At 32.8% G+C, this 27,394-nt stretch overlaps 1 protein-coding gene across 4 annotated transcripts; it reads right to left on the bottom strand.

The window, feature by feature from the left end:
* Window positions 1-389: 389 nt before the first annotated feature.
* On the bottom strand, window positions 390-26,904 carry LOC111000093 (period circadian protein). 4 transcript variants are annotated; one of them, XM_022269435.2, is made up of 27 exons: window positions 26,564-26,904; window positions 24,807-24,918; window positions 23,699-23,782; window positions 20,576-20,736; window positions 19,238-19,338; window positions 18,981-19,037; window positions 18,515-18,646; window positions 16,786-16,861; window positions 16,249-16,467; window positions 15,801-16,029; window positions 15,299-15,410; window positions 14,807-14,920; window positions 12,669-12,818; window positions 12,120-12,253; window positions 11,928-12,023; window positions 10,942-11,082; window positions 10,219-10,396; window positions 8,209-8,353; window positions 7,796-7,888; window positions 7,551-7,652; window positions 7,183-7,427; window positions 4,457-4,594; window positions 3,771-3,914; window positions 2,984-3,073; window positions 2,648-2,749; window positions 2,081-2,224; window positions 390-1,313 (listed from the first exon to the last, which is right to left on the bottom strand). In XM_022269435.2, exons 1-27 carry the CDS (start codon window positions 26,583-26,585, stop codon window positions 1,215-1,217), a joined length of 3,420 nt encoding a protein of 1,139 aa, XP_022125127.2. In that variant the 5' UTR covers window positions 26,586-26,904; the 3' UTR covers window positions 390-1,214. The 4 variants fall into 4 exon arrangements, with proteins under 4 accessions (XP_022125127.2, XP_022125128.2, XP_022125130.2 ...); XM_022269436.2 differs by having other exon boundaries at window positions 8,218-8,353; XM_022269438.2 differs by lacking the exon at window positions 4,457-4,594.
* Between the last annotated feature and the right edge of the window lie 490 nt (window positions 26,905-27,394).

Here is a 27,394-nt window from a genome sequence, read left to right as displayed (position 1 = left end):
TTATAAATAATCAAACGTAACATATATTTTAATTACACATTTAAAAATACGCTTAAAAGTTATATAAATACGATTACATCTAGGCTATATGACAGTATGAATGATAAAGTGTTATTGAGATCTGTACAAAACACGGCTTCAAAATCTTTATAAAATGACTTGTGAATAATCATTAATTTATAAAAAGACCATTATTAAAGATTTTTATAGTCTAAAAAAAATGGAATTTTGTCAAATAGCCTATTGACGTTTACACAATAATAACTTAAAAAGTATATTTCATTTCAAACCCATTACATACACATAAAAACTATTAATTTAATGTGACTTTAGTAATATATTACCGTTTTTATTAACAAAAATATATATTAAATATATTTGATTTACCGTAGTATATAAATAATTTAACTTTGATGCTATTATAAAATAAAATATATCCCATTTTATGTAAATAATATAATTTTGTATAAATACAATAAACTCTCATACTTAACCAATCACTACTCACATTTATATGTACAATGTATCTATGTACGATCAATATTTACCAAATTAAGTGGAAAAAACAAAATTTTAAAATTTGGACGAAATCTGTCGCCATTTTGGCTTTAAACTCCCCTCGAGAAATTGGAATTGATGTAGTAAAAGAGTTTTCATGTTAGTTTATGCTTAAAATTATTTTGGTTGGCAACACCGTTTAAAACGTAAAATTCTTTATAACATATTTGTATATAATTGTGTTGGCAATGTCAGGTATGTTCATCTGAAACTGGGCAATTGCATAAATCTCTATATAAATTTTAACCTAAATAATGTTGAGATAAAATTATCGTACTAGTACTACAACATCTATATACGATTTTGAACGATATTTACATAGTAATAAATTGTTCGTTAAATAACGGCATTTAATTCTATATATAAAACATTAAGTTATATCCTTACATCACTATAAAAGATAACGTTGACCAATTGAAGTGTTTTCTGTACACATTACAAATTTCATATATTCGATTTCACTTAATTTAAGAGTATAATGCAATTAATTTTTTTGAAATAAAAGACGCATTAATTTATTGAATTTGTTTAGCTTTGCGTATCAATGACATAAATGGACACAGTTAAAACACTTACATACACAGTTATAACGCCTTACAATTACATTTTGAGTACCTATTACGTAATATATAGACTTTTTAAATTTAGGGCTTAGATTACGATGTGGAACTCTCTGATTGATCAGGTGGTGGAAGAGGTGCATCCTCTTCATATATCATGACCAGCTTGCTATATTCACGTTTACGTCGGCGCACCTGAGAATGTTTTTACATAAAATATTAAAGTGCAGTGTGTTCTTTTATATGCCCGAAAGAAGACCTGTACCAACTATATGGTGAAACGTCGGAAGGGAAGTATCATTCACCTACTTGTCTATTAAGGAATAATAATCTTCAACTTTCTTGCAGAACCATGAATTTTTGTTCTTTCAATCTTTGAATTATATTATATTACGAAACAAACGTCTTATCAAACTAATAAATCCTATTATTATAACGTGAAAACACTACATTAAACTACGAGCAGTCCAACTAAACTGTGTTAAACTGTTGCATACTGTTAGATGGGCTACAAAGTTCGTATGCTGACGACACATACATATCAATACTAGTATAAAATTAATATGATTTTTAGTCAGCCCTAACCTAAATAGATTGCTACCGACGAAAAGAAAAAAAAACGTCCACACAATAATTTTGGTTCGCCATTGGATACCCTAACGATATCAAAGGAACCTGTAGGACATATCCCAGATGAATGATGCTTGCTGGACAGAATTTTTACTCGGATGAAGAGGTACTCGCCGTAACAGAAGCCTATTTTGAGAATAAAGTCAAATTGTACTAAAAATTAATATCAAAAATTTCTATGATCGCTATAATCGTTAGTTATATCGCTCATGAAGCAACTATTTTTAATAATCAAATGTCTAATAAAAAAAACAATAATAGTTTATTAGCCCACCTGTCAGTACTGTCTTAAAAAAGTTACCGATACACAACATATTATCAAAGAATTTTACCTGTACTTTAGCTTGTCCGACAAAGTTTTCGTCGCCAGAACTGCTCGAACTCGTAATGCCTTCGTCTAGAGTGAGCTTTGTCGCAACACCCTCAAGCTGAAGATCTATATATAACTGCCCCAATTGGTCGTTTACTAATGAAGGCTGAAAAATGAGAAATCTCTTTTAATTGCAGAATTTAAAAGGAGCCTACTGATTCTAAAATGCCCGGACACTCGTCTCGAGAGCTGGTAGAGTGAGCGAAGTACACGATGTCCGTTAGGTGAGTCTTTAGCTCATTTGCCTCTACCCTTAAGTAAGCAAGAAGGTAAGGTAAGGTAATGGCTCTAGATTTTAAAAGCGAAGCTGATTTCTCTGATTCTTACCCGAATTAGAACCATTCTGAAGGTTTCAAAGCAGTCAGATTAGTCAATATCACGTCGAATTTCTAACTTACATTCGTTATTTAATAACTGGTTTTTCTATTATACAGCTAGAGAAACTATTCCGTGACACATGATTCAAAAAAATGTGATACTTGAAGCCTTTCATGGAAGCGCAATAGTTAATACATTCTACAATAATTACCTGTTCTATCTGTTGTAATAGCTCTTGGTCACGTGACAGCACTTCATTCATATTTTTAGGTAACATTTGGTATTGGTAAATAAGTTCAGACGTCACACACACCTAAAGTAAACATTTAAAGATTCAGTTTTCATTTGAAAATAGAGAAATACTTTTAGATCGCTAAGATTTTTTTTTTAACAGTTGACAATACTTATTGATGATTGAATTATACATTACAATTAAGTCAAGTCGGGTAAAGCAATGTACGTACGTGCAACAAATACAGTCAAAAATATGTACTAGTTGTATACTTAATACATGATTCAGTTGTCGCAAAAGGCTTTGTAAACTTACTTGCTCCATCCAGGGAGGTTCCATCTTTCGTCTCGGCGTCTTGACAGCATCTTTTGCATTTTCAATGGAACTGGATGCGCCTGTCCAACGCTGAAATAACAATTGCCTATTTAACAAGATAGTTAAAATATAGAAAATGATGTATTAGCAATTGAACCTATTCAAATTGTTATTTAAAACTCTGTTAAGTACTGCCTTTAAAATTTTCAATACTACAACGCTTCTCTAGACAAGACAGCGTCGCACCAATCCCTATGACGTACCGTGACTGTTAACACGTAAACAAACGTGACAATGATGATAAATGCAACTTAAATTCCCAACTCTGAATTTCCGAATTCCCATTCAATCCAAAATTTGACTTATATGTTTTATTATGAAAGACGTCGGCCTTGGACGTCTAAGATTGGATATGGCAGGTTGTTGCAGCATTGTATCAGAAACTACAGCGAAAAGACGCTGTTTATGTTAAAGTACAATTAGCATTATTTATCCCTCATGTATACGCTTGTGTCGCCTGCCCGTTTAAGCTTTCTAGTATTATTAACGATAGTTCTAACTTTTTTTTATAGAACGGTAAAAGACTACCAAAGGGACCACCTGATGTTAAGTAATATTGCCCATGGATACTCAATGTCAAAAGCATTACCCTCCTTTTAAGAATTAGTTTGCTCTTGATGAATTGGTACGAAAATGCTTGATAAATAAAATTTCCACCAGATTTTTTTTATAGAAATGCTCTCAATAGGATACATATATAATGTTCTAAATATATTTGTTGTAATACCTTTTTAAGATCAATGTCTTCTGCACTTCCTGATTCGCTTTTAAAGAAGTTGGAATAGAACGAGGAATAGCTTGACTCCTCATCAGTTTTTTCGATTCGATCTTCACTCTTTGTCTTGCTTTTGCTTTCGTTTATATTTGTAGTCTGTAAAATAAATAGCACGTGACAATCAAGACCTGCCGTTTATTCTGAAATATGTTTTATTGATAATTATTGAATCAACCGCTGAATCATTTTATAAACGACTATTATTATCACGAAGGCTAATGTAATAAATTCATACGCATCTTACATAGTTCTTAAATTAATCTCCATACATTTTTGAACTTAAAATATGGCATACAATTGTGTCATTTCGTGTAATTACAGTCTTTTACTAAATAGTACTTTAATATCTAACCAAGTACTACTCTTATCATGAAGGCTTCGTATCACAGAGATAAAACAAAATCTCACGTTATTTCGTGTTGAACTGCTTTCTTCTTCTCTCATATTACTATTTTTTATACACAAAATAAGCACTGTTTAAGGCACGAAGCGATTACGATTGACCTTCAAGATAATCGTATGTGACTTGCTACACGTTGACTTTTCCTCACATATTCGAAAACGATTCGAAATTCGAAACACCAGCTACTTACAAAATAAACGAATGAACTGAAAAATGGGAGTCTGGAGAAACATACCACCTGGGAAACAGCAACTGATGGATGAGTGGCGCCACTTCCTTTTTTTTTTGATTCTACAATGTGTTCTTCCTGTTTCTTTTTCGGTACTGCTGTAGGGATCGACTTGCTCTCCGTTGGAAAAGTGAGTTTACAAGCCTGCGATTCATTGCAACCGTGAATACATTTCGAAACCAGTATATACAGGCCTTATAAGTGGCCAGTGACAAAACTTTAAATTTTATATATTTTTTTAATTTATGGTTCGAGACAAGAATAACAATTATTGCATTTCGCCTTAAGGTAAATTGAAAGTTCGAATTATATAATATCAGTTTGTTGTCTTTACATTATTTAGACAAGACAAATCTATATGGTGTTCGTTTATATGAGAAATGTAAACAAATTAAGCATTGCTAAGATGATCGCTGTTTGCTAGCTACGAAACTGCATTCAGGATAAACAAAATGAAACATATAAAATGAAGATGGAATAGGCAAATAATAATACATACTTCCCTTATGTGAGTGCTCGGCACTCATTATTTTATATATAATACTTAGTACTGTTTTAAATATAACACTCGAAGTATTTAAGTATAATTATTTTTAGGTACATACATTGCAAATGTATACCAATATTTTCTAAATAATAATATAAAACTCATTCCCATATTGTAGTTTTAACGGAAATATGAATAAAAAAGAACAAATTCAAAAGTGACTGACGTAATCTGACGAAGAACAATCACTAGATTGTTAACTCTATCAGTAAAACAAAATAAATAACCAATTAAAAATACATAGAAATAAAAAAATACACACTAAAAAATAACAAATCTGCCTTATTGAAAGTGTAAACATCAGAAAATTTTACGTTTTAATTTGTGTTTTTGTAACGGTGAATTAAAAGTGCATGAATAAATCTAGCGCAAGTGACTTAGAAGATTACAAAAATTGGACAATTTTGTTGATATATAAAAACCTATGACTTTGTATTTAGACGTTAAGTTAAAAGTATGTACGTGACTTGCGGCGAGTTAATATTGCATTAGTCACACTTTGTAAACGTCATACAAAAAAGGAATTGTACAATTAATGCGTCCTCATTGTCACATAGTACCGTAGTTTCAGATGAACCGCATTCTGTTAACGACCATTTGGTTCGGCCTGAGTCAAAACCAAAGTAACGAAAAATTGGATTTGCTACATATTTATTTTTTGAAGTGAAACTTCTTTAAGCGCATGAGGGTAAAATTTTTAAGGATACGTCACGAATATATGCAGCGGTTTTTTTTTTCGAAGAAAAGGGAGAGAGTGATAAAAGCGTGATGAATAAAGAAGATCGAGAAAAAATATACGCTATTGGTAGATGTATTCGTTTATTTAATTATTAAAACTTTAGAAGGCAATTCTGTCGCAATACGTCTTGTGCAGTAAACGCAGATTGTTTATTATTTATATTATCCTTAGCACGTAAACAGTGTGAATATAGATATACAAGTTCATGTAGTTATCAAATACTGATACATGATCATATATTGGGGTTTACCTTAGTATCAAATTAATTTACAAAGAAGTTTCACTTCTGAAATAACATGACACGCACTTTTTTATATTTTATACGAAGATATTTAATTTAATTTTAACAGATAGAATATATAAGAGTAAATATATAAATATGTAAAGCATTGGCCTAATAAACACCTCTTAAACTAAAATTATAACTAACAGCAAAGATCGACCAGTTTTTGTCAATGCCACATCTCTTGAATATGCCCCAAGTTACATATACCTAGGAAAGCAAATATCGCATGTATGGAATAAATTTTGAGCATTAAAGGAAGTTCTGAAATTCGACCTAAACTTAAGTATAAATTGAGCAGTATTGGACACATACATACTTCCATATACACCAAACGTTTATGCCAAACGTGAATTTTCCATAAAGCGCTAATACATAATATTAGAACATGGAAAAGGGCTATGGAGCGGAGAACGGAATTCTTCGATTGAAACTTAGAGACAAAGTTAAAAGCGGTGTGATACGAAGCCGTGCAAACATAAACGACGTCGTAACACATACAAGTGGAAATGGGCCGGTCACATTGCCCGCGTTTGTGATGACTGATGGGTCAAAAAGACCCTTAAAAAAATGGCTCCGTGGGAAAAAGAAAGAGAGAACGCCCGCCAGATGGGGACTCATTACTTGAGGAGATGGAATAAAAGGGATGGGGCAGAATTGGAAAACTGTCGCCAAAAATAGAGACCAATAGTAGAATTTGAAGGAGGCCTTCACACCGTCGGAGGTCAAGTACTAGTGTTAAACATAATGACATTGACTTAGTGTAGTTAAGTGTAGTGTAGTACTCTAATAAAGGAAAATTTGTTGATAAAATTGTTCCGAAAACCACTAACAGGTACGTTGTTTTAGAAAAAAAAATATAGGCAGGGTATCTAATATTTGTTTAAAAATGCCAATTAAAATATATAAAAAGTAATTCTGTAGCAATCATAACTAAAAAACAAATCATTCAAACGGGGTCGTGAAATTACGGGTAAAGATTGACTTCAACATAAATTATTCAATTTACTTTTTAACATTAGACATAATCAATAATAACGTTCAAAGTTATACGAAAATTAATATTTGTTAAGGTCTCTTTGGTCTAGTCTTAAAAGTCACGTACATGTGTACGCATGTGTCACGACCCCATTTGAACGAGTGACACTCGAAATATTTCTCACCTCCTGATAATTAGTGCTAGGCAGTCCAAGCATTGCATTTCTCATTGCCGCTGTATCATAGGTTTGTACCATAAATCCTTGCTGTATCTGTTGCATCTGTTGCATTTGTTGCATTTGATGCATGTGTTGCATTTGTTGTAAATGCTGAATCTGTTGTATGTTCTGCATTTGTTGCATTTGTGGGTTTAACGCCGAATACATTAACGGGGTACTATAAACCGGCTGCCCATACATAACACAAGGCACTGTAAATAATACATATCCTATAAGTATAAATAATCTTGGATGTAACAAGGAAAAACTATACTTAATAGAACAGTTCTCCTATGAAAGAAATAATTTAAAAAGAGTAATAATTTTAGACTTACTAGCATATGCCTGATCGACGGTGTCTTGATTAGGTTTGTGTATCGTTCCGTCACCAGACATTTGCTGTGAAGTTGCAGGCACGTAGCAAACGGGAACCATGCCTGATATTTTTTTTAATTTAAATAAAATGAACAATTTAAAAAAAATGTGTTGTTCTTCGCTACGCGCCACCGGCTTATCGAACAATCTCTCTCCATTCCACCCCAATAAGAATATTCAATGTACCCAGAAGCCTAATATTTACCTGTAACTGTAGGGTTCACTAAAGGCATCTGTTGAGGTATACCAAGACAGTATGAACTCATGTTGTTCACAGCGGGAATCATTTGAGGCGATACTGGAAAATCGAAATAATTATATCAAGTATCGGTCTATCAAGTATTACCTTAAAAGGTTATATAGATTATATAGTGGTAATAATATTTTACAATACATTTTTTTAGTCAAATTTCATGTTCATCGATAACGAAATATGCCCAAACCCTTGGCTGTACAGATACATAGAAAAATTGAATTGAGGCAACAGACTCCTTTTCAAAAGCCATACATACATACGTAGGTAAAAGATGACTATGAACATAGTAAGCATATTTTATTGTATATACGAACTTTGGAAGCGACAATTTAAAATATTTTGTCGCGTTTTTCTGTACGTACAAAACTTACTAATGGTATTGGTGTGTGAGGTTGAAGGCAGAACGTCGTCCGTATTTTTGTGCCGTCTTGGCAACTTCACCGTATCACACCGCTGCTTGATGTTAGCATTTTCTGATTGCTTAGACGAACGCTTCAGGCAAGCAGACTGGAAAATTATACGTGTCTTAACCGGGTTGATAAACCATTTATAACTAATCCAACCATAAGTTCTGTTACAAATGAAAATGCATTTTTTAAATGAACTTACGTAATATTATTTAAATGTATACCTACATATTTATTAAACTCTCAGCAAAAAAAAATCTATTCGAAATCTTTAATCTGCTTAGTCACGAATCTAAGGATTTACGCACTGTTTCCAAGGGAAATTTCGCCACTGCTTGCTCCAAACATTTTTTAAGAGACTCAATGTCGCCGTGTCGTTTAGAGCAGGCCATGTTCTCTAAAACTGACCATAATTTTAAATCTAAAGGGTTGAGTTTTGGGCTAGGTGAGGGCTAGTCTTCAGATCTGTAAAGCCCGCAACATTGATCCAATACTGTAACTTGATACTTCGTGGATATTTGCTTGAAGTTTTCACTGCCTTTTACAGAAATGTAGTTTTGTGACTCTTTGATAAGACACGTCTCACCAAACCATATCTGAAGCAGGATAATGACCAAATTGTACCTTTCCGACCACTTGAGCGGCATCTTTAGAACTATGAGCGTACATTTTATCATTTTGCTTATTAAAGTGTTCTTCAATCGTAAAAAAATTTCATCGCTAAAGAGAAGTCTTCTGTGATGTTCACCTTAGTATTGCGACAGAAGACGTTTTGATCGATCCACTCTCTTTGATTATAAATATTGATTGAGGGCACGTCCTGTATATCGACGGTAAGCACCGAGCGAGCAGGTCGTCTTTCATAATACAGGACAGAGTTCGAGCAGGAATCTTTTTACATAACACTTTTTGCTTCCTAATGGGGTTTCGACGAATTCTCGCTTTAACAGCATTTGTAGTTCTAACACCACACGGTACCCCGATCTTTTCCGGTCTTTAAGGAACTAAGTGTTGTTGTATCTGTTGATAGTACGAACATGCGGTTGCTACCAAGCTACAACACTTCAAAGTGTCTGGAATATGACTTTTGCAAGGCGATCACTTGAATCTCGTTCAATCGCAAAATCTTCCTTCTTTTTCTTCTTTAATACCCCATTCCCTTTTGTAATTTGAAGATTAACGCGAAACAATATTTGAAATGGCGCAAACATTTTAATAATAATATACGTGTTCCAAATTCAAAATAATTAAAGAGGTGAAAAAAAGTAATGTTTTTATGTAACAGTATTTATGGCCAGATATAACTAGTTATATAACATATAAAATCTTCTAGTTAATTATATAATTTTATGCAATGTGACACATGTGGTCACACACACACAGACAATGAGGACCGACAAGACACCGTCATTTATTGGATAATCAAATCAAAATATCTTTATTCATATAGGTAAACATGTACACTTATGAACGTCAAGAAAAACAAATTAAATTAACTGTAAATTTACATTTACAACCTGTTCGCAAGTCAAGGGCATAGAGCGGGTAAGAAGAACTGGCAAGAAACTTTCCGCCACTCTTTTCAATCGCCAAGTTTTTAATACAAATCGTTTGAACTGGAGCAAATCAATCCCAAGGATTAGGATCATTTAAGTATTCGTCACATTTATAAAAGGCTTTATTAATTAATTTACTTTTAACAAGGGTTTTGAATTTATTTAGTGACAGTTCTCTAATTTCGCTTGGGAGTTTGTTGTAAAAACGAATACAATTTCCATATGAGTGGTTTATCTTCTGAAGCCTGGTTGGTCGCACACTCAAATTAGTTCTATTACGCGTATTATACTGGTGAAAGTCACCATTTGTTTTAAAATCGTATATATATTTAAAATCACATAGCAAATCAAATCAATACAATTCTTTAATATCTAATATATATAGTACATTTGATAGATATTTTATTACCTCAGATTCAACTGTAGATATCCTAGCAGAAGTGGACAAGAAAGACGCATTACAACGCTCAAGATGTTCCTTCTTTTTAAGCCTGCATTCCTTCGAAGACTTCTTTCTTTCATCTTTCTGTATCAATTTGATCTCCCTATGCGTCTTCATTAACTCTTTCTCCATGATCGCGTTATGCCTATAAATTATATTAAATTAAGTGGTTGTCCGGAAGAAATCGCTCTAAAGCAATAAGGCCGCCAGTTGCTTTTCATTAAATTGTTTTTAATATTTTCCTTTTATGTAATGCAACGAAGTGTTAATAAATAAATAAATAAATTATGTCTGATACTGAACTTTACTGAGAGTATTAAAATTGCATCTTAAATCATAACATAACAATTGCAGAACTAAAAATTAAGATTAGACTATGAAGTTGTTATTTTTTTTAGCTCTATGACACAATGAAACATGGCACATATACAATAAAATCTGATTTTTTGTATTCAAAACTAAACACGCCTTATAAAATGATCAAACGCGGTCATATACTGGATAAAATTTCAATTTTCTAAAATTACAAATTAGGTACCATCGTATCTTATGAATTGTCAGCGGGAATAACTAATGTATACAAATTTTAATTTCTAAAATGTAGACTTAGTAATCACAGTTTGCTCGAAGGATTACAACAAATTATATTTGAGCACACCGTGTATCATTGAAACTTTAAAAAAATCATACTTGTTTAACGCAGTCTCAGTCAATCTGATGTTTGTGTAGCTTCCCAGGGCGTCACTAGTAGTATTTGGCAATTGGGCTGCGCTCGAATCACACGAACTGGTCATATCACCAGAATCGACCAGATCCATTGGCGATAATTGCCTGAAATTGTATCTTTTATGACGCTCACCTCACGCCTTTATATACAGAAGCAAAAGTAAAGCTTATTTTCAGCCTATTTTTTTGATTATACATATATTTTTATCATGTTCAATTATCTGTATTTCAAACTAAAATGTATTGAAAAGCGGAACTTTAAAGATAACTGTTCATCAAATACTGATTAAAAAAGCTTTAGTTTATTTTGTCCATCTCGGCTTTGTGAAGAAAGAAAATGTCATCAAAAAATTTTTTTTAAGGATTTCACAATCAATGTCATATGAAGAAAATCACCTGTACAAATAATTAACAAATTCAATTTTTGCGTAATTACGTAAATGCGTTAATATACGCAATCATTTGTTTTTAGGATGGTACAGTTTAATTAAACTCCAATTAACGGTAACTGTAAACCATGTATTATTGTCTGACAGATTTGATTGATAAGTCAAAATTAATTAAATTTAAATTAATTTCATTTTCTTATAATTGGTTTATATTTGTCTCTTTGGCTACCTTTACTTTTATAGTCTAATATCCGGGATTAGAAAAATATACCCTCATCTGTTATTAGATGAAACAATTTTTTATAAGCTGATTTCAATATCATGAACTTATAAAAACAACCTCTGCCATCATAAGCCTGCTGCAATTAATAGTAATTAATTAATTAACAACTAATTTACTTTTAATTTTTACTTTCTCATGAGGGTATATTTTTCTAATCCCGGATCTTAGACTATTAGGTATGTTCATGTACGATTTATGATTATTTGAGAACGATTTCAATAAACCAAAACGTTTAAATGTTATATTTCTAATAACTTAATAATAAATAAAATTATTACCCGACAGACTTTCCCTCAGACAGCGACTGTTGAGCTCCAGAATCAAAATTTCCATGTTTATTACATTCCGATGATACTAAATAGCTGTTAAAGTACCTAAAAACAAAAAAAAATATAATTGTAGATGCGTTAACTAACTTCGTATTTACCAATGCATATTATATAACTTCATAATATATTGGCTTAACTTACCGTTGCAAAGTGTCGCTGTAATTAAGTTGGTTGTAACTTATTTGTGTTTCATTACTGGACTTGCTCTCTTGATAATCGCGGTGAGGGGAAATTCCACCAAGCATTACGGAATCATGCTCCTGAACCGAAAAATCCTGTTAAAAATTAAAAATAAAAACGTTTATTAGTAAACCCGTTTCGCTCTTTATTTGATCGTGATGAACGTGGCTGCAAGCATTGGGCTCAGTTTTATGATATTTTTTAATAAGCAAATTGTGCAGCATTGGAATGTCCAACGCCAGGGTTGACTGGTTGAGAAACACCCAATCCAGGCACTAGGCTGCTCAGAATTCAATTATTTTCGAACGAAACTGTTCAGTAGTAACATTTGTCAGATATTCACACATATCATAAAAGCCGTTGGGCACTGTAACCTGTATTCCTTTAAAATGTGAGGTGAGCATCTTGCCCGTTTATCCCTGTTCTATATTATTATAAAAATATTTTTTTATATATTTTGATATCATACAATTCATGATTACCAGTCCTTTAAATTCATATAGTACTTACGTAATAGGCGATATCAGGCTCCTTAATATCAACCGAGATGTCTTCGTCGTTCTTTGGGGCTTCTTCCATTAGACTCTCCATGAACGAGGCTAAATCTTGGCAACGTTTGCTCATTTGTTGCTTCGCCGCTTCAGCTGGCTTTGTTAATATCTAAACAAAAAAACATCATAAGGCATCAGTCATATTTTTTTAAACAAGCTTCATTTGACTAAACCCGTATTAATGGCACAGCAAGACAAAATATATTACTGCTTGTACTGCATTTATTATATTTTTAACAAAATAATCTACCATCACCTTCAACTATTTCTTAAATTATATAATCTAACACAACTAAGGACCTACGAAGCGGGTTACATCCGCGCCGCCGTGGTTGCGGGCCCGAAGCCTTTGTAGAATACAGATATTTATGTAAAAAATTCATCACATGTCACGATGCGGCCGCGGTTGATTCCGCGCGCTCTGCGATCGGTTGGTGGGCGATATCCGAATTGCGATAATCAACCGCCTATTTTGCGGGCGATAATCGCAACCTCGGCGGCTATGTAACCGCATAAAACTCCGGTCTCGTTAGATTTTGGTGGGGGTCCAAACCACCAACGCGGCGGGCGCGGGTGCAAATCGCTTCGTGAGTCCTTAGCGTCTGAAACATCTATTAATCTATGCAGTTCATATGTGTTATGTGTACTATTTTTTAGGTTCCTTTTCTCTGTGGGTACAAACAATAACGGCGGTAGACTTCGTTCGCCTACTAACGTAACCATAAGGCATCTTGAGGCCTAGGCTCTGGAGCACTGCCAGTTTGTGTTCCTTTCCATGTAACAATTGTATAAGCTATATGCGTAGTGCAAATTCTCGGCTCTATCTGAGTTCTTTGTAGCCCACTGAATCTTTTATGAATACTTCAATAATGGTGCCTGGTAAATTTGTTTTGTACCCGCTCCAGCATCGCCCTATACCTTCTTAAATGAGGAGCCCAGATTTCATCATCATGTACCAGATTCTTCTCACTTATCACTATCTGACCTGGGTTATTAGGTATCCAAGATTTCTAAATGCCTTCTTACGTATTTGCGTCAGTCAGTTTTGACTGTATTTAGTAACTCAGGGAAAATCATTACAATAAAATGCAAAGGTCCAAGATTGTTACCCTGAGTAACACCAAAACTCGCATGGCAAGGCCTTTTCTCGGCGCTTTTGACGTCACTCGCGGTAGCATATTCGGATTAAAGTGATTAAAATGTCATTTTATGCATCGAATGGTATTTTTGGATTTGGTTCATAGCGAAAGCCTTAGATCGGGTATGGCACAGAGCGCTTCCTATAAACTGAAGAGATAATTATGGATTTGCAGCTTTCTCGGTGATTAAAGCCACAAGGTCGTTTTCAACGGCATGTTTCGACGTCAAACCCGTGAACGCTTTGGTCCCACAAGCCACATGACAAGGTTTTTGCAAATTAGGAACAGTCATTGCTATGTGAGCGATAGCACTAGGGATTTACATTGGTCGATCAGTACCATAAAAAACTTGAGTCTGAAGTCCGAAACTCAGCTAAGTGGGGTCGAGTTAGTCCAATTTAACCTCAAGAAAACACAAGCGCATTTTTCGCTAAAAAACACCCTTCCTTGGTACTCTTCTCTTCGAAGAAACTCTCCTTAATGCGTTAACATATCAAAAGCTGTTTCGCGTAACTAGTATCCAAGAAGCTTGGTGCCAGCGATGGTACTTTACACCGAGATATCGCTTCCAACTGTATAAAGCGGTTATTCTGCTCCTCAACTACCCACTTTCTGCGCGGCTTGCCTCCTCGGCGTTGCGAATAAAGATGCGTTCGAACTAATACCAGAGAGAGTATCATCATAGAATTAAATATTTGCACTTGATTACCTATATGAATAAAGTTATTTTTAATTTGAGTTTGAATGTCAAGAAAAAATACAATATTCCACTCGTCTTATCACCGCGTCTGTCGTTCCAAAACTGAACATTATTAAGGCAGTATTTTCCGCGCACTTGCGAGCCTTCTGCCAATGTGAGTCCAAAGGTCACTGAATAGCGTCCTGTACATTTGCCTTGTGTTCCATAAATCAATATTTTAGTATGTACATATGTATATTTTTTAAATATTATTCTTACCTTATTCATGATCCTAATTATGCTTTCTCTCATGGTTTGTGCTATTTTCTTCTCTTCTTCAGTCAATTTCATAGATTTTTCTGTACATTGAAATACATCAGGATTAGTTGGACCCTGAAAATAGCTATGTTTTAAAAGTAATCTTGGATAACTTTACCCCTATATTTACGTCAAGTAAAAACATCACTATGCGATACCGATTTCGATTTGATTTAATACGCGTGATGTAAGTCGGTACAAAATCTCACGGTTTAGACACATCACCAAATCAATTGGCTAAAGTGAGCTAAAGCGCAATACAATACTACTTCAATCTAATGGAAATCGCATACACCACAGCAATATTTGAGACATTTTTCCTTTGTTTTATTTTCTGTTAAATTAATATCTTATTTTGACTTTCACCTATGCCAAAAATAGGGTAGAACTCTAGGGTATGCTCTTAAAAAATTATAATTTTTCCGCGTAATTATATATATCATTTTGACTTACTTCAATCAGCATATGTTTTCCAATAACGAATTCCAATTTTCTAGACCACGGGTTTATAAATGACGACCATGCGGTTTGGAGTTTAACATAGTCACCGTTTTGAGTCATCATTCTGTAAACAATTAAAAGAGAAAACACTACTTTACATTATTGAAAAAAAAATCGCTACAACTTTTAGTTTTAGCTTTAGATATCTGCATCTGTATTCTTAATATTTCTTATTTGCGAAGTCTTTTTATACGTGCGTTTTCCCGGAAGTCGCACGGAAGACTGGCTTTGCATTACAGTGTTCGGTAAATATAGAAAAAATGTGCCTTGTTACAAAAAAAAATTGGCGATTTTCTGTAAGTATTAAAACGATGAGATGGATGTAAGAAAACTAATAAACAGTGTACACAATTCAGAGCTTTTTACACGCAGATAAAATAAACACATAAAAATAAAACTATACTACTCTTAGTAATCTTACTATGGGTGAATATGAAAGAGAGATTATTTGTACCTATATGGTTTTGATCTCAGCACACCGCCCTCTTTAACAATAGTTTCGTACACTTGTCTTAAATATGCAAGGTCGTGTGGATGGTATAGATGAAGTGCGTCCATATTTAACATATCTTGAGGTGAATATCCCAAGTACGGCACAGATTCAGGATCTATGTACGTTATATTACCATTTGCCGCGTGCCTTATAATGAACGGGATAGGTTTCGATATAATTTCATTAGGGACTGAAAAAATTACGAAATAATTGAATCATGGAAAAAATCACAGATATACAATAATGTCAGTCACCTTTTTGCTTTATATTTGGTTATATTTGGGTCTCAGAAGGTTTCCCATGTTAACATTAGCATATGAACATTTAATTGCAGAGGTAGAACGAGAAATCCTTCGGTAAAGCCGGCATAGAATGTTGAAATTTTCCTGAATTACATAACATATAGTACCTTTAAAAGCTGGAAAAAACGGCGTTGCCTGCAGAAGTAAATATATAACCTCGCCTTCCTCATCAGTTATATTTCTAAAGGATAGTTTAAGTAAGAATGGCAAAAATGAAACCATTTTATTCTTTACACCGTATCCACCTCCCAGTCCACGGTATTTGCGAATACGACACACCATAGTGGAAAGTGTGCTACCTTTACAAAAAGAAAGTTTTATGCTTGCTGAAATAGACAAAACGTGAATAAATTTTCATTAGTACATAAAAATATTTAATTTGTAAAAAAACAATTTTATTATTCTTCTACTTAAGAAATTCAACGCTAAAATAAATTTTAAGTGAATATGTAAATAGCAATATAATTTTTTTTATAAAACTAATTTGTATTAAAGTAAATCTTGAACAACTATTGAAAAAAATTTTTTTTCAAAGGGTTCAAAATGAAATTTATGTTAAATGTAAGTCAATACATACAGAGCAATGCAAATCAGATACCAAACACGTCGCACATAGGCACAATGTATTATATAATAAAACTTACTTTTGTTATGAGAACCATTTAAAATTTCTGGCATAGCAACACTGTTCGTTATTTGTGATGCGAACGTGTTCCGGTCCTGTAAACGAATATTATCAATTTGAACAAATTATCAGGAGTTTTCATGTTATTATACTATAATTATACACGGTGACTTTAAAAATAAACAAAATAACTTCCATAAATACCATATGTCAGTTTATCTTCAATTACAGTATTTGCGCGAGAAATCGCTTGAAAGCGATCAGTATGTGAATCCCCCATAGAGGGATAGCTGATCATTGAGCCTGACCAACGCAGATGATATTAAAATAATCTTAGATAGATAGATATTTAAATTAAAATTATCTCTTATAGTCCAAACCGATGGATGTGTTCGACGCGATACCTGTATCAGCAAGTATATACGTGCTCATCAATACGTACGTTTATCGTTTAAGCTCGCAAACTTCCTAGACTTTTTAATTTTCTTGTATAAAAAACAAAAGTATGATACAAACAGGTGAAATAATAGAAACAATAATTTATAATAAATAATTAGACTGTGCGCAGCATGAGTGCATTTCTGTATTTTATTGTACGTGACAATGTTGAAGTGCTCATTAAAAATTGTTATTTTAGTCAACACAAATGTTATAAACTTTCTGTATAGTACAAAAATGTTTCATTATATACGTGCCCTTTGTTTCTCGTTCACGTTTTTATTTGAAAAAAACTTTTAACTTTCTGTCTAAAAGCATAATAAAATCATAATTGTACAAAACGTGCTTCAGCAATTGTCGTTTAAAAGGCTTTCTGACATTGAAGATTAAACCTTGGTATATAACTTTTTTATGGGTTGTTTTACCTACAAAGGCGTTTGTTTTTTTTTACCTACACAATAAGAATCTGTGTTCTTTTAGTTAAATTGTTTTCTCTTCACGTGTGTTAACATCATGTCATAGATGATTAAGGTGTATAAAAAATATTAGACATATTTGAACAGCGGAATTTAGCTGATTAAATTCAAGAGATATTAGCTAGACGGTTTAGCACCGGCTAGCACGGTTAAAGTCTAAGTACACAAATTAAAAAAAACAATAGCTAGCAACGAATCTCACACCTACGGGCCTAATAAATCGCAGTCTACTAGAATTTATTAACGCTAGTGATGGTCCACCTACGTCAGCTTGCCATATCACTTGGTGAGTACACGTTAATTGATCAGTATAACTTGGCACAGCTACACAATCCAGCAGTCCATTATCTTCTTCACTCTACCATATGCCGAAACAAGACACATATCACCAATGTGAATTTATTGAATTGAATCATTGAATGCTCGCACTATTCCGTTCAATGGGAGGCGAGTCTCAAAATCATTCCGAATGTGCCAGGTTTTAATTAAAGCCTATCAACAAATCCTGACGATGTTTGAAGATTTTTTTTAAACTGCCATTACACAATCCGACTATGGTTTTGTATGCCAGCGTACGACACATGTTAGAAGATAGACATATTCATAGGTCAATGTCCTGTCTGTCATTTTTCCGTACAGGGTGTTATTAATATATTAAATACTCCACGGTATTAACCCTCTTTATAGACCTTCGCAAGAATAATCATATTTGACGATTCAGTGATATAACACTTAATATGAATATGGTAACAAGTTCAATAGTGCCAATTTTTTATTGGAATTTAATAATTATAAATCCAACTTCCATGTCGATTTTATAAGGCAATTACTCACCCTAGGATGTACGAAGTCAATGAAGGACCGTCCGATCCACATATCACTTGGGAAACCCAATGTGTTTGTAAGGGAATTTGTTGTGTACATAACCACTCCGTCTTGCATAGATATCACACACGAAAAGCCATCCTAAAACAATGAAACCTACTTGTAACATTTAACGAGATTATTAAAAAAAATTAAAGTTAAAAATCTAGCGTCTGAGTGTTTAATTTAACTGTTTCACTAATAATTTAACTTTACAGTAGTTCACTCTTTGGTGCGTTCTAAAAGCTTTTCTTTTAATGTTTAAAGAACTTTTACATGAGAAACTTAATATTAATATGTATATATTATATCTTTTAGATATTGATATATAAATTAAATAACAAACGGGCAAATATTACGAAGTGTTCTACGTTTATATTGAGAAAAATGATCAGGAAAACAAGACGTTAGGTATAAGTAAGAATATTGTACTTACACTATTGACCAACAATGTTTTTATTGGTGTTTGTATCGGGATATTGCACGTACTTGTCTGAAAAATTAAATCAATTGCACCCAATACAAAAAAGATACTGAGGCGATATTAACATAACGTTATTTAATAGAATAAAGACTTGTATTAGGAATGAAAGTCTGAGATGTCTAAGACGTGTGTCGTGCACAAAAAATATCAAGAAAACAGACATAGAAATTTAAGACGGAAACGAAGAATTGTAGCCCTAGTTTAATTACCTTTTCTTTTTTTTCCTTTGAATTATTTCTCTCTGTAGTCGGTGTATCACTAATTTCAACTTGCAATACGTCTTTTTGCGGCACGGCAGGTGAGCTAGTATCTGCATAAACACATTGTATAAGTCAAGATATAAGATTTTCGTAAAATTTCGTTCAATTTTCAAACATTATTTTAATAAAAACATTCGATTTATAACAATAAGGGTCTAACCTACAAGGTTTAAATCGATTTGGTTTATGACATACAAGAGACATACTCAGCGACTTGTAACCCAACTGTACTGTTGTCTCGAAGGAAAAGCTGCATAATGCACTGTAACTGAATTTAATAAATCGCACACTTTATAAATCTGTATTAATAGATTTTTTAACATGAAAAGTACATTGGTGTTTATATGAAAGTATTGTGTTTAATTTAATTGAATTGTGTACAATTCTAAATGAAAACTACGCTGCCTAATTTTAGAGGAACTCCAAGTTCCTTCTCGAACAATTGAGAATACTTTTAAGTTAAAGCAAACCGATTGAAACGAACAAATGCTTGAAACAGTTTTTTTTATAGAACAGGCGGCAAACGAGCAGAAGGCTCACATAATGTTAGGTGATAACATGCAATGGACACTCAATGCCGAAAATCTCGCAAGTGCGTTGCCGGCCTAAGAATTGGTACACTCTTTTCTTGAAGGACTAAGTCCTATTGGTCTAAGTCTTAACCTAAGTCGAATTGGTTCGGAAATACTTCAGAACCAATAACTAATATTTGATAACTTGGTCGTCCATCCGCATTCTACAGAACGATATAAAATGTAATTATTATATTGCTTTTGTAAATGGGATATTGGAAACCTAAATGAAATTCAATAAGTCTTGTTCAAGCAAGTGCCCTTAAAATTACTTTTAAAACTTGTTTACAATTAACATCCGACTCTAATTTAGCTTTGCTAAAAGTAAATTTCTTTAACTATTTAAACCAAATTAACTTGGTAAAAGCTTTTAAAATTTAATAAAATACGACATGAAAATAGAACTTACATGAAATATTAAGTACCTAACTATCGGATTAACGTCCAACAGTTTTGATATACATATATTACCGAGAACAAACTGATCCAACTTTTTTAAACAACTAAAGTCCTGGTAAGTTGTTGGAAGCCACAGTTCCAAATACATCTTACCTACATATATAACACTGAAAGCACTATATTTCAAAATATGCGCTGAAATTTAATGATCAATTAAGAGTAAAAAAACATTTTAATGTAAACATTTTGTTTGTGTCCTATTAATACAATAAGGGAAATTTAAAAATATTAAATAGTGATTATGCAAGTTACGCACCATCATTTTCTTTTTCTTCAATTTGTTTTATTTCAGGTTCTGGCTCTGGTGCCGCCTGCTTTTCTTCTTGGATCACTGTATTATCTACTTCTTGTTGCTTCTTCTTTTTCTTTACCTTACAGCGTATTTCTGGAGGTTGAATTTGACTTACGTTGTTGCTACTGTTAAATCAAAAATGTATTCATGATTAAGAAACGAATAGTTTAGAAATAATTTGACATTAAAACATTTTTTACACAACTTTAAAGTATTTCGTGCACAGCGATCTCTCTGAAGTTTGGTTTACAATGTTTTTATACTGTTAAATCAAAAATATATTCACAAATTACAAAGCGGATAATTAAGAAATATTGCGTCTTTAAAACAACTATTATTACTACTATTTTACAAATTTAAAATAATTCGCACACAGATATCGCTCTGCAATTTGACTTACGATGTTTTTATACTGTTAAATCAAAATTATATTTATGAATTAAGAAGCCAAGAATTAGGAAATATTATGCCTTTTAGTTTATTTTACAATTTCGAATTATTTCCTGCACAGATACCCCTACTATGTTTTTATATTGTTAAATCAAAAATATATTCATGAATCAAGAAGCGAATAATTAAGAAATAATTGATAATCATGATGAACTACTGAAGAACGGCAGAGTTAGACAGTCAAATTCTTTGTATGGAAAAGCACAAAACTATAGCCATGAGAAATAGGCAAATAATATGAATATCCATTTAAGCTTTCTTCGAAGTAACGGAACATCCTTCATATTCGCCGAAGGATTTGTATCTATTTTCGCAATAAAAGAATCTTGCGGATCTACGTTCGCAAATCCGCCGCCAACAATATAGAAAACATCTGCCAATAATGGGTTAAATGATACAGTAAATACAGCAATCATATGTAGAGGCATAACAAGACCTCAGTTGCACACAAGTAATAACTGAAACGGACATTTACAATAATTAATTGCATGAGAATAAAAGATGATATAGGGATCATCCAGGATTCGGGATCGTCTGGAGGAATTAATCCGTTTGCAGTATCAGTTGAATCTAATCACGTGCGAGGAAGCGCTATAACCGTCCCACGCAATCTTTAGAGTCACATGTTTTAAATCGTTCACGTTGTTTCAGCGTCACGTTGATAAAATTTATTTTCGAATATTGTCCAAGTATTTTTTATTAATTTAAGTTTCACATCATACATAATATCTACGGTACATAATAAGGGGCTCCTAGACGGGCCATTTTTTCACAAAAAGTTGCAAGTGTGTGGCTAGCAGCATCAGCCAGCATTTACAGCTAGACTAAGCAAGACTCGACAATATTTTAATATGGCCGGGATATATTACCAAATATTTTTTGTATGTCCGATAAACGTTTAGTTTAGAACAATCGGTTTGCAGTCGAAATACTGCAATATTATCTCGCTTCATGCTAAAAATCGCAGACTTTTAGATAATCTTGTAACAACAGGTATAGGCTTTTCTCATGTTAGAGTCTTTTATTTGCATTTTTTTATAAAACAGGGGGCGGAGGCTCACCTGATGTTAAGTGATACCGCCCATAGACACTCGCGCGTACGTTGCCGGCCTTTTAAGAATTGGTACGCTCTTTTCTTGAAGGCCCCTAAGTCGAATTGGTTCTGATACTTATCCAATGATATCCAATGAATTGACCGACTCCAGTCTCGTGAATAATGTGATCAAAGTCACTTAATGGCATTCACGCCTATTGAAGTAAGATCTAATATTAATATAATATTTGAATTTTCTTGGATTTTTTTAGATTTTGCCTTTAAAACGAATTACTAATTTACTTTGAATGCGTAGAGTTCGACCGCCATTGTAGCCATAGGTACTAGTCAAGCCATGTATATGTAGTCCGTGTAAAGACTAAATAATAAGCCATATACTGTTGCAGAAATATTGCCGAGATATACATTTTTCAGCCCATGCCGTACGCATTAAAAGGTTTTTGGTATTTACGGGATATAGTTGGCAACGATGTTTTATTAAAAGTGTAACTAGTGTAAAGGCCCCTTTACAAGCTATCTTATCTAAAATATATGACAATTTTGGTAATCATAAAAGTTACTAAAACATAATAAAATACGAATGTGCATGTAATATAAGCCGGGGGCGAGAAATCGATCTAGCTAGGAATCATTTCTAGAGAATGTCATTTTATTCGTGTTTTATGACGTTCAACATAAACATACTTTTTTTATTGTAAGAAAAATAACAAATAGGTGGCACTCATGATTTTTTTCTTTAAAAAGCCAGTTCATATTTTTTTATTTTGTCGGTAAGATCTAAAAATATTCATATTTCATAATTTCGTACTTACTTAAATAAAATTTCGAAGAAACATAACTTATAAAAAAAAGAGCAAAGCTAACAATCCTTTATTTAAAATTGATCAGCCAACTGCCAAATATATCCTAGCTCCGGATAAGGACGGATTAATCCATAATAATTGCGGAGAATTGGAATGAGAGGTGCCTCAACTTCTAGGTTGGTTTTTGCAGATGTCAAAAGATTTTGCTGATTGTAAACCAAGGTTTGTTTAAAAGAGTATCCCAAGGGATACTTTCACACTTTTTGGTGTTACTTTCTAACTAACATTGGATACCGTGACATCATCTACATTCCAGGGCGTTCACAAATGAATTCTCTCTCGCTACATAATATTTGCCTAAACAGCTTCATAAATATAAATACTAATAAAGCTATAAGGAATGAAGCCGCATGTTTTTATCCTTAACAATATATTAATTTTATGTAACAGACAACGAAACTGAAAAGAATAATATACTAAAAATTATCATTCACTATAAAATATTTAAAAAACATTATACATATTTAACACGGACTACCTTATAAAGCGTAAAATAATGATAATGATAATATGGCTGCCACATATTTTGGTGGTATAGAAGATCACGGGACTATTTTCCGTTAAATTTGTCGACAAAAACGCATAAACAAACAACGAAATTGTTGACTTAGAAACCTAAAGTGATCATACTTTACAATTTACATACAGATCAAACTGATGACGTCCGGTATTGAAGACGGTTAAAAATAAATTTGCATTGTTTGGTAAATTAGTACACACCTGTATCCAGAAGTGGAGGGTTTTCCTCCATATCCACTACTCCCGCTGGAATGACTTCCTGAAAGCGTCGAGTGAGAGCTCCGGCTAAAAAGACACGACATTAATTTATTTTTTCATTAACTCCCAAACCCAATAACCGTTATCAATCCATTTTTTACCATCTCAGATAGACATCTTAATCCAAATATTGATAATAGTGCCAATATCCAATCGACGGATTGTAATAGCCTTCTGTCGATACAAGCTATCCATGGTAGGTCGGATCGGTGTATGTGGATCCACATACAGATAGACATTTGTATGAAAATAACAGTTCAACTGTGACAATATCCTATCTTAGGATTTTAACTTACTCCAGTTTTTAAAATAATTAAAAAGCTATTTGACATGTTTATTACATAGATATGTATATTTAATATTACTTGTACGGTTTTATTTACTTTATTTCGTTTATATTTTAATTTTTAGATTCTCAAATATTAGTGTAAGAAAACTAAGAGATTGCCTGCTATCCGTCGCCGAAAATGGATTGCCTTCGTAGGTTTTGGTTCTTGGGATGCAGATAGGAGATCGTTCGACTGATCTGAGATCTTGATTAATTATTGGGTTCGGGCCTTTCATTCAAGACAAGTAATACTAATGAATTGATTGACATAAATATTCGGCCTGGGTCGTTTTCAGGTGAACGAACCGTTGGCATTTTAGCCTCTATCCAGCCATGTTCTGTAACTTCCAATAGCGACACTCCCAATAATCAATTTTAATTCCGTGCGATCCCAATATTTTGACATAAGCGCTACGATTATTGAGAGAACTACAACCAATTGCATACCAAAACGTCAGTATTGATATCGCTATTGGAAAGATAGAGTACGGTAGCAGGTCCCAACATGGAAAACGGTAAACGCCGGATAGAACTCATTTTTAATTTGTTTGTCAAATATACTGAAAGATTTTTAAAAACAGAGTTTTAAAACAATAAAATAACAATATAATAATAATTGGCGATTTTATTCTCTATGCTAAAATTACTGGTATCTTGAAAACAGATAAGACTATCGCAGCATACAAATAAATTACCAATAATGATAATTTTAGTTCATCTTACCTTCTTGCCTGGCTGTTACTGCAACTGTTAGAGTAAGCCGAATCGGAAATCTTCGCATTGTTTTCCGAGTCATCAATGTTACCCATATTTTTGTTAATATTATTCTCCGACGCTATAAATACAAAAGACAAAAAATTACAACACTTAATTAAAAATTTTATACTAGCGCAGAGTTACCCCGACGCAACCTACGTACATATTTGTATGTTTGTAAGTTTCCGTCGTGCCGTAATTGGTAGAAAAATCTACGTATAATTGCTATTTTATACCCACGTTGAAGTGCGTATTCAGGTGCGTTGACTTTAAGTAAACGGCTGATTTACCTACAGAGGTTGTGTTTATGTTGTAATTTTTATATTAAAATTTCAATTTGCTAAATATTTTTTTAATCGGTTGGCCCTTACCAGTTAAAGTTTCTTTTAATATATATGTAATGTAATCTCTATATAGCGACGCCGAAGGAACTGCAGATTTTCTGGCATTATGGAACTTTGGGAGTAAATTGTTACTTCAAAGTAAGTATGTTATATGAAGTAATACTGTATATGATAATGATAGTAAGTCTTGTCCTAATTACAGATTTATATATCTAAGTTATCTATATGTATATATATATATCACACTACACTCGCAATAGCAATTCGCAATAAAACAACTGCATTATGCTATGTAGTTCTCTTCTATATTACAAAAATCACACACTTATTTTGACCAGCAACCACAGATGCAGTATATAGAAAACAATTCAGTGAAACAAAAAAAAGTGCAAAACAAACAAAAAAATCATTGCCTTCGTATGAAATATATTTCTCAGGTTAAACATATTACACCTAATACATATGTTACGTTTACAGACAGGGTAGACTGGATGTAGATCCAGAGTCAACTAAATTCAGTGTATTTAACTCAAAATCACGCACAGCTCACATTAAACTTTATCAACAATATTTGTATGAAAAATATTATGTGGCACTTGTGGAAATCAAAAACATTAGTTAAACAAGCAAAAATTGTCAATGCAAAACCATAATTGAATTTGAAGTGGTGCCTTCATGTACTTGAAAATTATTAATGTATATAAAGAAATATGCAGAGTGCAGACTCATACTTTGTGTTTATTCTTCATAGGCACAAAAGCAATTATTATGCACAAGTAAAAAGAATGCCAATGAATGATCAACAAAGCAAATGAAAAAAAATGTTTGTACTATTGGTCAAAGTCCATATTTTTGTAATATCAACATTTGTTGTGAAAGTCGAAAAATTAAAATGACTCTACATTTTCATTTATGCCAGTGCCAACGCCAAAACTCAGTATATTCACAAATTAATGGCCAGTAACCACAAGTATAAAATTCTGAGACATTATTTTTTTAACAATACAGTCAAAATCTATAATAAAGACATCAAAGGGACACCTCATATTTAGTTGTAAAAACCTATAGTAGTAACAGCCAATAATGTTGTTATAATGTACCAATACAATATACAATGGAATTAAGCTGGGATCTTTATTTTGGACAATATAACCAGTATGTTGTTCTAAACAATGTCTTTATATAAGGTTTTAACTGTAGTTAGAAATACTTTAAATAATAGCATATAATTATTTTCTTCATACAATTCATCAATTAGTATAATCAATTATTTATTACAAACTAACAGAATATCCAAAGCCTTAAGACAATTTTATAGGATTTTAACAATTATTTAAATTTTATTGCATATTTTATTGACAAAATACTATAAAACTCTACCTTTCATCATGTTAAAAGCCATGTTTCCGCTATTGTAATAGTGGGAAGAGAAACACTTTGAATAACTCTGTTATTAGTCTAGTTATTACCACTGTCATTAGAAGATTATTGAATTTCCGAATTATTAAAGAAAAAAACGCCTAAATCCTTGTTCATCTCCGTAGGCAACAAAAACATGCACTATGGAACACTTTAACACAAGTTTTTATATTTATGCTGCCCAATTGAAGAGGACAAACACTTTATTATTTTATAAACTAAACTGTTTTAGTTATTTATTTTTATCCAACACGATATGGAATCTAAATAAGTTCACTCACTTTACTGCGTGTATTTGTCAGTTTGCGTAGTGATGTTCTAAGAGTATTTATCATTTACGATTGTAGAGCTTGAATCGAATTATCTATCGAGTACGCATAATGAGTAATTAGAGTTAGCATGCTTCTATTACGTATTCCTAGAAGTACAAAATTAGTAAAAAGGACATAAAATAGGCACGTTCTTCATAAGGTACTCCGCTTGGTAGACCTGGTAGAGTCTAAGTTTACACATTGATAATTACATGAAGTTATTTATGATAATAAACATTTAAAAGCAACATATCTACTTTTCATAACGAGTTAATAAAAAATGTAAACATTTACGGGCATAATTTGTGATCTAAAATTATAAGCAATAAAATCTAATTGCTCTACAATCGAATAAAGTGGGTTGTAAGTTTATTCAGACATCACTACGGTTCACGCTCAGACGCACGTGAACACGTGCTGTGAAAGAGAAAGCATGATAACTCCATCACTTTTCTCAGAAAATTCACGTGTTGGTTGCAGC

Source organism: Pieris rapae, chromosome Z (assembly GCF_905147795.1).
Source record: "Pieris rapae chromosome Z, ilPieRapa1.1, whole genome shotgun sequence".
NCBI classification, from domain to species: Eukaryota; Metazoa; Arthropoda; class Insecta; order Lepidoptera; family Pieridae; genus Pieris; species Pieris rapae.
Note: the sequence above shows the minus strand (reverse complement) of the source record. Positions and strands in the feature narration are given on the sequence as shown.